The sequence below is a fragment of the Melanotaenia boesemani genome, chromosome 3 (genome assembly GCF_017639745.1).
Source record: "Melanotaenia boesemani isolate fMelBoe1 chromosome 3, fMelBoe1.pri, whole genome shotgun sequence".
Classification (NCBI taxonomy): Eukaryota; Metazoa; Chordata; class Actinopteri; order Atheriniformes; family Melanotaeniidae; genus Melanotaenia; species Melanotaenia boesemani.
In genome coordinates this window covers 34,317,655-34,330,950 of record NC_055684.1, presented here as the reverse complement: position 1 = coordinate 34,330,950, position 13,296 = coordinate 34,317,655, and the positions used below count along the sequence as shown (strand labels likewise).

The 13,296-nt window shown below is 41.4% G+C and overlaps 1 protein-coding gene across 6 annotated transcripts in view; it reads right to left on the bottom strand.

Annotated features, from left to right (window-relative positions):
• LOC121636690 (plexin-A1-like) overlaps positions 1-13,296 on the bottom strand; it is a 190,814-nt gene that overhangs the window by 145,322 nt on the left and 32,196 nt on the right. For all 6 annotated transcript variants that reach the window (XM_041980425.1, XM_041980427.1, XM_041980426.1 and 3 more), the window contains exon 2: positions 7,379-8,817. In XM_041980425.1, the coding sequence (XP_041836359.1) occupies positions 7,379-8,560 (1,182 nt within the window). In that variant the 5' untranslated portion in view covers positions 8,561-8,817. The remainder of the gene's footprint in view (positions 1-7,378; positions 8,818-13,296) is intronic.

The following is a 13,296-nucleotide window of genomic DNA, read 5'->3' as shown; positions in this document are numbered from 1 at the left end:
ACTCCTCCGAGTAGAAGAAAGGTCAGAAAAAGGGAATTAAGCAGCTCACACGCAGTCTCTATGGGGTCTTTTCTAACAGTGGTCTATTGTTCTGTAAAAACAGAATGAGAACAAGCAGTGTTTGACACTGTTAGCGCATTGAGATGTAAATCAAAACTGTATTTTTCATTATTTCAAATAAAATGCAAGTCCTCAAATATTAACTGACATAAACTCATTAGTACCAGTAACTTTAAAACATGGCATCCAACTACTGTCTCCTTGCTCAACTCATTTAGACTGTCAATTAACTCTGTTCATCAACTGTGGCTCAATTAATCAGGTTTAATTACTTAAACACATTTGTCGCCACATCCTTTTAGATTAGGTCCACAGAACTAAGATGGTGTTTCGCAGAGACCACAATTGTGTTACATTCACTACATGATATTCTTAATGATGGGTTTAATCAGGTTAGGAGCTGGCCTCACAGTCAATTCCACTTTATCTTGTCTGTAACACATTAATGAAAGTCTGCTCAGTTGTCTTAATGGGGGCTGAAGAGGTGCTATATATTTTCTGTAATGTTTATTTTTCTGCTCTATAAACAGCAAAACACTCCCACTATCATTTTAAGCTTTGACATGTCCACAAATGAAAATGAAAGCTTTGTAGAAACTAAATAAACAAGCAACACGTCTCTAAAGGAGAAAAAGAGAAGTCACTGGGTGCTCCACATAGTTTAACTCTATAGTGGCTTCATATCAACTATGGGTAAATACATCCCTTACAACATCTGCACACAGCTGTAGACGAGTGCAGCCCGATCATCAGTCAGAGCAAACAAACCCTCAGTGAGCTGGTAGCTATGGATGTCACGATTACAGATTTTTCTAAGGATAAGTATTGTCAAGGAAAAAATCAAAATTTTACAATTATCAAATATTATAATTTAACAAAACAAACAATTAACATATAACATTAAGTGATTAGATTTTGGGGTGATCCAAAGGAACTTTTTAAAGGATTCTTTACTGTGGGGAGATAGAAGCTCCCACAAAATTATCCCTAATTAAAAAATAATGCCCACAATCTTTGGCAAAATAATAAAAAAAATTACAATGGCTTGCCGGAGGTTGCTGTTAAGGTTCTGACATGATCTTTTATAGAAAATCTCTATGAATTCACCACATTTAATACTGTGATCAATTGTGAAATCAAGTAACTGACATTCCTACTGGTAGCCTTTAGCTTTAGCAGCAGGAAAATCTTAACATCTAATGTCTTCATTGCCCACATGCATGACTGAAGATGAACACCTATAAAATATGTAAAACCTGAAAATGTTCCAAGGAACGCGTTACCATAGTACTGCATGTTTTTCACAAGCCACATTTCTAACACTGTGCAGAAATAATAGAAAATCAAACTCACAAAAAAGTGAGCACTGGACTATTGATTTCAGATCGAGCTTTGAATCTCACCTTTGACACTGCTGGCCAGACAACAGCTGGTGAATGCGGTCCTAAAAGATGACTACTTGAGTCCAACTCTCAATATGATTGAGTGCCTGAGTGATGCATTGGCTTGTGACAAAGTTCAAAACGTTCCCATCCATCTTCTAATCAAGAGAAAGAAGTGCATGTGTCATTCTATGTAGTCTTTTGTGTCAAATAGAAATGATCCATAGCTGCTTCCCAGGAGAATAAGGAATGTACCAGCTGAAGGACAGATTATTTAAGGACTCCCCTTTTGATATTAGGTTGGCGACCCGCCCGCTTTTAGACTTTGTTTTAACACAGGTTTATTTTTTGTCATTTCATTAAACAACTGAACAGTGTAATGTTAGTTGTCTTATTTACACGACTGCATGTAATTTCTCCTCTGATCTCTGTAGTGCACACGGCCCACACAGAAAGCACGTCGCAAAATACTCCCCCCATAACTGTTTCAACAATTCAGTCTCAGAATGGATTTTATAAACAACATGCCCGACTACAGCCTACTTAAGTCTCCATGAAGCACATATACACACCTGTGCCTACAGGTGAGCTAAGTGCTTAACTAACAAGCTGCTAACAGCCTACAGAGATACAGAAGCAATATATTTACAAGTAGGAGGAAACCTCAAAGTTTGTCAGTGATGAACTCTCCAGCATCCAGAGAAAGCAGGAAACTATAAGAATATATACTGCAGGCGTACTTCAGGCAGTCCAAGTACTCTACTCATTTAAAGGAGAACGGAGCAGAGTAGTGATAAGGCTGCGGACTCCTCCACACAAGGATATAGGTCTGTTCTATAATCTGCTATTATTGGTCTCTCCGGTACAGACATAAGAGCTTGTGCCATTGTTATGATACCTTATGAGATGTAGCCATGCTCTGGATCCGTCTCTTCCGGCAACAAACAGACCTGCATGTCCGAGAGTGTTTATTTGTAGTCAGGGACGCACGATTGCAATGCTTTGGAAAATTTGGAATCAGCTCCTGAGAGGAACCGGTTTTCGATTCCCATCCCTTGTCCACTGAAGATGAAAATCGAAGCTACAGCTTCAATTGCAACTTGAACAAAAAGAAAAATCTTAAAGCTTACAATAGTCCAACAGAACACACAGATTTAACTTATAAACTGATGATTTTCATGGCTTTAACTCCAATTGATGGTTATTTTGCTGCTCAAATATTAAGTTTCATAATTTCCCATGCACTCTCTGTAACTGAAGAAGAGCACTTGTTTGTTGTTTGTTTACTGTGAAGTAAAACTGGATATCACCATGTAAGAGGATAAATATAGCAACATAATATATTCTGCAAAGAGACCCCAGAGTAAAAAGATTTTGGGCCTTTCTCTATTTGGAGTTTACCCTGTTAAACACAGTAATATTTTATAGGCACATCAAAGGCATCTTGAGCTCCAGAGTCCTCATTACCATGGCAGCTACAGCCATGACACACACTCCCAGAGTTGACATGACAGAGAGAGATACTGCTGAAGAGGACAGTGCAGTGGCCAGGTGACGGACACCGATATTATTTGTGCGGCAGTCAGCATTCAATCACGCTCTCCTCCCCTCCCTCCATCTCCCTCCCCTCTTTCTGTCATCCGCCCTTTTCTCAAGCTGTTCTTGGCAGTGAAAAGATTTCTGAGGCTATCACTCTTCCCCTCGCCCTGCTCTCCTCTCAGTCGGTGAATCACTGCCTCTCCTTCCAGCACACGTTGGCTGTAAAAGGCTTGCTGCTCCCTTCTTGGCTGTTTTTCGTTTCTGTTCCAGCCCCTGTACCGTTTCTTATCTGTTTCATCTATTCGCCCTGTTCTCATGTCATCCTCTGTCCTTTTCAATCAGGTTATAGTTAGACTGTAAAGAGATGTTAATATCTGTACAGACTGGAGTATGACTGTTTTAATATAGAAAAACTAACTTTAAACCAAATTTAAATTAATGAAATTTGAACAGCTGTAAATGCAGCAGACTAACACTAACGCAGTGTATGGCGTTATCAAACTTTCTCCTCATACTTCATCATACCTGTAACTTGATTTGGTTTTCTGTGTTCTCATCAACTAAAAATATTAAAATCCCTGTCTGTGGAAAGCTAACATGAAAAATGCAAATAATAATTTGATCAAAGCTTCACATTTGAGAAACTTGCCAGTTTACTTCCAGAAAAAATGCATTGCTATTCTTCCTGTTTTTGGTGTCTGTATGTTTTTTTAATCCCCTCTCTTTCCCCTTCAGGCATCTCCGTCGGCTTCACTCTTATTTTTTCTCTCACCCCGTCTTCCTCAACACTATCCTTCAAATTCCTGAACTCTCTCCTGCATGTTGCTTTGGCATCCAACTCTTCTTTTGGTTCTGAAGCTCTCTTTTGGTCCTTTTTTTCACATCCACCCACATATAGCACCTTTCTCTCCTTCCCTCTCCTCTTTCTCTGGTTTGGCTGCTTCTCTCTTGCTTACTTACTGAAACTTGTTCATCCCTTCATGCTCTCACCTTTATACACAGTCTCTCTCTTGTTTCTCCTCCCTTTCCACTGCACTCTCCTGTTTTCAGTCATCTGCCTCTCTCACAGCCCTAACTTAGCAACCCTCTTCCACCCTCTTACTCTCCTTTTGTGGAAATGGTTTGTATTGATCCACTCTCAAACTGGGAAGAAGGTCAGGGGTTCACTAATAAAGCTCAGGGACAAAACAGAGACACACAAGCAGCACTGTATCACACACAAACAGCAGACAAATATAGTCTGGTAACAGAGCAGAGGTGCTAAATGTGATGTATGCCTCCGCTTTGTTGGGGAAAATTGTGTTTTACTCCCTATGTGCCCAAACATTTGTGTTAAGCAAAAACTGCCACCATGTCACTAAACGTGTAAATGTACCATCCTAACAATGGAGGCAAATTAAAATCCGGCACAAATGAAACTTGACACACAGAGCTGACAGAACTCCTGGTCATCCATCATGGCTGTGTGGCTAACAGCTGTCCAGGTCTACCCAGAACACCACCACCCACTCTGCCTTGCCCTCTCCACTGCACCACAGTTGGGTCACCCTAAACATATTCACCCTCCACCCCGACCTTCCCAAGCATTTCCCACACTACTCAGACTGCATTTGAATTCCTAAAGTAGCTGAGAAAACCCGGGTGGGGCTCAGATCCAAATGCTGGTAGCTTACAGGGTTAGACATCAGCTGGAGAAATGAAGATGGGGGGATGGCATATTTGGTTTTTCTTTATGGTCAAACTCTTACCAACAGGAGCCACATCTGCAAGACAATTTTATGAGGTCTATCTCTGATGCTGTGCAGAAATCAGAGACAAAGTTTTCTCTAATGCATTTTTTCTATTTTACTTAATAATATTCAAGAAGCTATCATTTGTGTTGTGGCAACTTTAGCTTAATGCATACTGCTGCTGTTTAATGCTAAAGCTATCAATACTTTACTATGTGGGACAACATTTCAGCCAAATCACGCACCTTTATTTACTAATGTACAATTGTTATTAGTATTTAACTGTAAGACAAACAATGAAGGCGAAACCCCCACTTATCTATTGGTTAATGCTGGGTAATTTCTATTTTAGCCATATAAGTAGTAGCCCATTTCCTGCTCTTGATTCACTTGAAACAAACTGAGACCTACATTTTTAGGCGAAGCAGAATTTGCTTCTTTGATCTCCATCAGAGTTCAGTTGCGTTTAAATTATTTTCATACAATACTATTGTCGCGGTCTCGGATTACACTTATTGGCATAGATGCATCCACACTAAGCTGTAGCAATATTTAGTGTTTGAGTATGCCCGTATAGCTGATATGTGGTCGTTCTTGTCGTGTTTAGTTATTCTGCACAGCACCAGCTCTCACACTGAAAAATTATATCAGACTGGAGATCCCTTGGGCAGCTGACAGAGGTTGAGGTCAGAGTTGGGCAGCTGACATTAGGTCAGTTTTTAGGGCCAATGGTGCAGACATCATTAACCTGAAGCTGACCTCTCAGGCCTCGCTGCTGTCATGGGGTCGGCCAATCAGCTTTAATTGAAGTTATTACATCACCACTGATGACAGTTTAAATAGGCCCACCGTTTCTGACATAACGTATAAGTGATGATGAATTATCGATGGACATAATCCTCACCAAAAGTGTGGTAACTATGGCAACAAAACTGGCAGCATAGGATGGGAAACAAGTGGCAAAGGGAGACCTATCAGTGAATGTGTGTTTAAATGAATAACTGATATAAAAAAACTCAAAGGCTATAGGGGAATACCTTTTGTAGTTCATAGTGGAAAGAATTACTGCTACAAAGGTACAAATCACACAATGAAAACAGCACCGTTCAGTCATCATGGCAGCAATATGGTTTGTAGTCTCAGCCAACACAGTGCATTTCAACTTATCCTCCACAAAGGATGAGTCTTCCAACTATCCTGACAGCATTAAGACAATCTTCAGGATAAAAATCATCTACTTGGCACATGGAACTCAACTCAACTTTATTTATAAAACACTTTATAAAGCACATAAGAGCTAGTCAAAGTGCTTTACAAAATAAAAGCAATATAAAAATGCAACAACAAAAACATAAAAATAAAACAAGTAAAAAATATGTAGTAGTTTAGTAAAAACATGTATTAGAAGGCACACCAGACTGGGGGTATCACAAAGAAGGTGGAGTAAAACTCTTTTTGTGCCTGTTCTGCCCTCTGTGCTGGTAATTTGCAGTGACTGCTCTGGCTGCAGTAGAGCAAATGTCTAATTTAAATAAATGAGACGATCTTATTCTGGTCTTAAAGCTATAATAAGAGATAAACAAAAGAATAAAGACAACCACCAAAAACAAAGACACTACATCTACAGAAGGTGAAAAAACAGTATAAATGACATCACTTTTCACATAAAACATCTGTGCAGTCAAGCTAATGATGGTCCGACTAATGATGAAGACACTTCATTATGTGCAACACAGGTGAATGCTTTGCATTCATATAAGTGTGTAGGATAAAGACATCCACCAATAAAAATGTGTTCACTGACATTTAAAGAAAAACCTCTAAAACAGCTCTTTAAATGTAGCTATCTTAAGAGACATAGAATTGGAGGGGATGAGTGAGTGCTTTCTAAACGCTTAAAAGATAAAAGTTGTGATTTCTGAGACTGGTGGTCAACTGAAAAGTGCAGCACACTAAACTGGTGTGACGGTGGCTGAGCAGAGGAACAGAATAAGGGACGAAGGTCAGAAAAAAATAAAAGGATGTAAGCAGGTGTTTATAAAATGGACTGATGGAACTACACCGTGTGCTTTTCTGTTGCGTCTTCTGGTCTCAGGTGTGAGTGAATGTCAGCGTCTGTGAAAGTAGTGTCCTCTGTAATGCATGCAGGGCCATGCACTGTGGATCAGTTAGTGAAAACCAAGTCTAACTCGCGCTATCCCTCAGGATCTCACACTGCAGTGCACTCAACCATGCCGTATCCACAAGTGTGTATGTGCACCAGTGCTTCTCCTGAGTGACATTTCACAAATCCAGGGGACTGGGCTAATGATGTCCCCTGTCTGGCTAAATCAAAGCTCCAAGAGGTTGTGGAGAGGGAAAATGTGCATCAAAAAAAGAAGAAAAAAAGGCAGCAGAAGTAAGATGCAATATATTAGTAAGCACCAGAGGCCTGGGTTTTATCATTAAATATGGAGTAAGTAGGCTGAGGTTTAGCTGGTAAGAATCCCTTAATGAAACACTGAAAAACAGGAGCAGCATCAGGAATTTGGATTTGTCCAAGCTGGCAGAGCATATCTGCAAAAAAGGAGTGATGTCTAATATAATAAAGCATTCTCAGGAAAATGTTTAGACAGTGTAGTAAACAGGAACTTAGAAACCAGAAGAAACACAAAGGTTTAAGCTTACTGAGTTGATGCAGGCGAGCTCCTTGTTAAGCAGCCAGGGTAAGGAGAGTTTCCCATCTCCCCTGTAGCAGGACTGAATCCTTTCTTTGATCTTCTCCTTTATCCTCCTCAGGGTGAACAGGCACAATGCTGACTCTCTGGGTGGTTTTGCCCGATTCTTCTGACCTTGGGAGAATACCGTGAAGAGGATATCTTCATTCTCGGAAATCCCCAGAGAGTTGGCCAGTTGCCGGCCCGGCCGAGCCAAAAAGGCATCCTGCACCAGACGGTACTCTATCCCATCTTTAGTGCAGCCGATGGGGAACTCAACATAGGAGTAAAACTTTGGGTCATCCACGCAGAGGCGGACAATTTTAGAGGTGAAGAACTGCTCTCCACTGGCGTCAGGTGAAGTCAACTGAGTGTCAAGCTGCATTGTTAGATAATAGACAAACTGTTCGCTGCTGAAGCTGTAAACATAATAGATATCGAAAGCAGGGAATTTTGATAGTGTGTCTGAAGGGATCTTTAGCTGAGATGAGACAAACTCATCCTGATAGACGAAGCTAAACATGTCTGCATTTTCTTCATTCTCCATCAGTTTGCGGCTGGACAGTGTGGGGAAGTACTCAGACTTGCCATCAATAGGGGTTCCAATGAATAGCTTGCTGGTAGGACTGTGTGGGGAGCTTATGATCACTCCTGACATAGTACCCGACTCTGCCACACTGGAGAGGTAGTGCTCCTTGCGGTGATGAGGCTCACCAAGCTTAAAGAGGTCATCCAAACGCAAGAACTGGCAGATGCCTTGTGAGGTGCTGCCACAGGCAATGAGACGGTTCTGTGCGTAGTCTATAAGGAGAAGCTTGTTCACATTGGGGGTCTGAGCCAGGTCATGAGGGCAGGATTGGACACTTGGCGGAGGGTAGCATTTCTCATTGTCCACCACTGGACCAGTCATGTGGTTTCGGAGTTTAGTCAGGTTGCTAGACAGCTTGAAAATCCAGTTGACAGCTCCCACATACACTTCTCCAGTCTTGTTGTGGATTGCCAGATGTGTGAGCAAACACTCAGCAGGGGCAAACCGTTTGAAGGGTGGGGGTTGGCCTTCAGAGGTGGATGAGCTCATGATGAGTAAAAACCCCAAGAGGAGTAACAAGTTCCTCTGGCCAGGGGAAGCCACTGACCGAGCGAGGGGATACATGTCTGGGCTGTCTAGAGGCAAGGCTTTGGGGGATGGGGAAGGAGAAAGAGAGGCACAGAAGGAGTACAAGCTCCAGTACCCTATTTCTAAGTCAGGATTATTCTATTTTGCTTTAATATCAGAACTTAAGGAAGGACAGCTTCAGGGAGAGAGGGATTGGGGAAGGGGAAATAAAACTCCTATTGATCCGCTGTCCTGTTTTCAGCGTTGTGGGCAGTCATCAGGAACATCATCCACAGAGGCACAAGGTGGGAGCCCTGGAAGGTAGGAAAAAAAATGTGTTAGCATCGAAGGAACATTTCCTATTGATTATTCATCAAGGAGGCAGAGGGGCCTAAAAGGCCTGAAAATTACACAGCCAAAACGAGAAAAAATTCAAGCTGACATTTGCCACGGTAAAATACAAGCAATATCAAACCGAGCCTGGAAGGCAAATGTGTGTCCACACTGAATTATAAGCAAAGAAGCAGGGGAGGCATGGACTTAACACTAGAGGTTTGGTGCACACAAGTCAAGTCTAGGAAGAGTTATAGACTCACAGCATTGCACTTGATAATATTTCAGAACTTTTAATGTGACCCTGTTGCTTTGGAGGAGATATGCATCTGAAAAACTACTAAGTGTTGTTACATAAACAGCAACAGTTTATAGCCAGGTCTGCAAAGAGGCTTTCCTGTCATGGTTTGAATAGTATACTATACTAACCAGTACCCCTTAGTGAAATTTCCCCTGCACTTTTAACAGCTGGTAATGGGTACTGGGCTCATATGGCAGCAGAGCATGCACCTGAAGACTCTGCTTCCCATGATGCAACATCTTCTTGCATATTGGCAAAGGCTAACTGAATACATTTACACATAGGTGGACCAAATTTAATGTTTAACAGGGCAGAAAGTGACTGTTGCTGTTGATGTTTTATTTATCAAACATGTTTGCGTCATAAATTCTCAAACTTGTACCTACTCATTTATAAAGAACATAAAGGGCAGATATTTGGTAAATGCACATTTATTTTAATCACTTTTATTCAAGCTTGTCACGGATAAACAAATATATTTACCACAGCATATAATATGCTCTAACATCTGCAGATCCTTACAGATGTTGGAGGCAGCATGTTTAAGGACAGGTGGAAAATTTTAGAGGACAGAAAAAAAGGAGACGACTACAAAATGCAAGCATATCCTCAGATACAAAGATGATGAGGAACAAAGTTTGGAAATCACATGCTGCTACTTAACAGGACTCTCATGCTCCTGCAATACCAGGATATTAGTTCGACTGTAAATGCTGATTATGCAAAAGAGGACAGAAACCTCTCTGAGACCCGACTCTTCAATTTCACCTTGACTATCAAAGTGCCCGTGCAAAGTGTTTATGACCATAGCAAATCAGGAAAGATAGACACAACAGTGAGGTGAGGAGGGAAAGGAGGATGAGGCAAAAATATAATACAGATGGAAGGAAAAATGGAAGACAAAGAGAGACCACTCAGAACAAACACTATCTATCACTGAGCACACAAGTCAAGGAGTACGGCCTGTTTTCCAAACTCACAGGAATGAATTACAGTCTGTTTCAAGACACATTTTTTACAGCTCAGTAAAAGAAGATATGCTTAAGGGCAATTGTATAAATAATCAGAGGGAGGAAAATGTATTTTTGCAAGTATTTAAATAATAAAACACCTCAGTATGAGTTGTCATTGCATTGCTCATCAATTTTAATCAATATTGCTACAAACTATGATGAAAAGAAGAGACTAAGTGGGAGAGATGAGGAATAGTTGGGGTGATAGTCATGAAATAGCAAACCATTGCTCAACTGACACAAAGCTAGCCAGGTTCAGGTAAAAGCAGTCATCCTATTTTCAGCCAGGAAAAGACAAAATCATAACAAAGGAGAGATTAAAAAAGAAAAGAGGAGCAAAAAAAATAAATAGAACAAAAAGTGAGAGAAAGCTAGAAGCAAATGCTGCATGGCCACAAAGGCTGTGCAAGCACCAGCAGGAACCAAAGAGAAAGCTGCTCTTGTGATGCATTTCAAATCAAGACTTCCCTTGAATCAAACACCAGGGGAGCCCTGTGGATCGAGTCACTTCAGCAAAGAGACAGAAGGGTCGGAGCCGCGACTATCAGATATACCCTTACTCTCCACTCTATGAGATTAAAATGACTTGATGCGGATCGCGGCCTCTTTGGCACAAGCAGCTGCAATAAAGTGACGATCCGGCTTATAAAAAAACTAATTTCTTGCTCAACGGTACAGTCAGGCTGCGAGATGAGAGCAGATGTCAATTTAAAGCGTGGCAGCGCGTAGGGAGGCTGGCTGCCTCAATTTCTTTTGTCATTTTAAGTGAGCAAATGCCTGATAAAGAACGAGAGAACCTTAAAAAAAGACAAGAAAGGCTGCCTCTGCTGTAATTCCTCTTCATTTAGTCCAGTCACAGCTTGATATAAGTGTGAATTCCACAAAAACATAGCATCTGGTGTCTGTGGTTGCTTGTTATCTAATGGGCAATAAGGAATAATGAAACACTCTTTAAGACTTATAGGGGTGAAAACAGGGTAGATAAAAGAATCCCACTAAGCATGTCTTTACTATTGCAGCTCTCTAAACCTCAACCCCCCTCTTGCCAGACAAACCCGACTGCTGATGATCATTTCTGTCCCTGCTTCTTGCTCACATTTCTTTTTCTCAAACTTCTCCATTTTTTCTCACCATGCGTATCCCCCCAAACTCTCTTCAATTTCAATTTCCTCCAGAGCTTAAATGAAATGGTGGGAAGAGCACTGAAAGAAGGTTGCTTGTCATATCTGGAACCATCAAGGAAAAACATGTCAATCATTTTGGACCAGAGCGTGTCTGCAGCTTTGGGAATAGGCAATCAACGAATCTAGGAAGCCGAGGCCTCCATCGCTTAAGGGGAAAGCATTAGAGACAGCAGACTGTAAGAGGGCAAGTTGATTGGATTTGATATTGGCACATCCTATCAATTGACAGGATTGCATGGAATCCCTATGGGCACTAGGAATTGGAATAAGGTCCAAAGAAGTGAGGGGGTCCTTCCAGAGCTTGAATTCAATCTTCTTTTTTTTTTTATTTTAAGACAGCCAGAAAAGTAGGTGGGATGTTTTGGTGAAGTGGTGAGCTGTTGGTGAAGCTGAGCTGGATAACTCCTCTCCTCCAAAGAGGCTAAACCTGTCCGATCAGATATCAGTCGCTGCTCAGAGCATAAAGCTCTGCTGATTTATTGCCGTTGGCATATCAATTACTACACTCCACACTAGAAGGGAGAAAGAGGAGGAGAAGGTGTCGAGAGAGGGATGATGATGAGAAAGGAAGAAGAGTGACACTGAGACAAATTCTCTGCCCTTTGTAGTGCATCATACCATGTGGGTCACATCTGAGACAAATGGAAAATGAGAGAGGGCAAAACTAAGGATTTAAGAGAAGGAAAAACTATAATAAAGAGAAAACTGTTGGAAATCAGAGGAAAACCTGCAAATTGCGGTGACACAAACCAGTCAATTACTGTAGCTGTACTGTAAAAATGTACCCCTTATTATGTGCAAAACAGACCCCAAATATGCAACAATTAAATGCTCTCCTGGTTAATCTGCCTTCCACCTCTAAACAGATACTGCACTCCAGGGAATGGACATGTGCCCAGAGGAGGAAAGGGAGATGGGTAAAGGGTGGTTGAGGGCCTGAAAGCCACAAGGAGGTGGCAGGAAGCAGGTGGAGGGGTGGTGGCAGAGGGGGCTAGATGGTTAGAGAGGATGCAAGATAGATGGGGAGCCAAACCCTGCAGCCTTAATCCTCTCGCAGGGTCTGCCTAATCTCACCGTCACTATCTGCATATGGGAAGAATGGATTACCATCCCCCGACACACTGAGGGGTGGATTGACAGGGGAGTGGGTAGCAATCCCTGGATAGACAACAGACAAAATAAACACCCACAAAGTCTGACTGAAGTTGTTATAGGGGAGAGGATGTCTGTTATTCTTATATTTTAGCTTTCAAAAGTATACATGCAGGCCTTTACGTTCTCCGTTTCTCTCTTATTGACATAACAGCACCAAGCACACACACAGCAGGTAAGCAAGGCGAAGGCAAGTCATTTGCAATCTGGTTATCTTACTAGTCTGACATATGTCCCAATCAGAGGCTGCCTCCAAAAGCGACAGATAGTTGGGAGAAAGAATACTAATCTAAACCACAACAGCTTACAAAGTCCTAATAACTCACCATAAACTCAAATCTCACAACAAATCAATCACTCCTCTACCGCGGATTACTGGAATATTATTAAAAACATTCAAGCCCATCTGTCACCATACACGGGCATTTGTTCAGAAAGAGCCCCTTTTCCCAGTTGGATGGCAGCAGAATATATTAACTAGATTTCTAGAGGGACCAAAAGTTCAACACATATGGGTACAGTAATCCTGATATTTATGTTGACCTTATTAACAAGAAGAGGAATAAAAAATAAGCTGTCCCTTTTTAGGTCCAAAAACAACCGGGATTGTATTGTTTTTCAGTCATCCAATAAGACATGACAGATTTTAGAAGAGGTGGGACCAATTTTCTGAAAGAAAGCAGCATTGTACTTTGCATGATCTTGTATCACTTCCTTCCTGTTTGAGCAGAGTACCTGGCAAGCCTTGAGGTGCATGAAAAGCCCTTACGACTTGTCTTTTAGTGCCAACGTAAATCAGTTTTGGGAGGA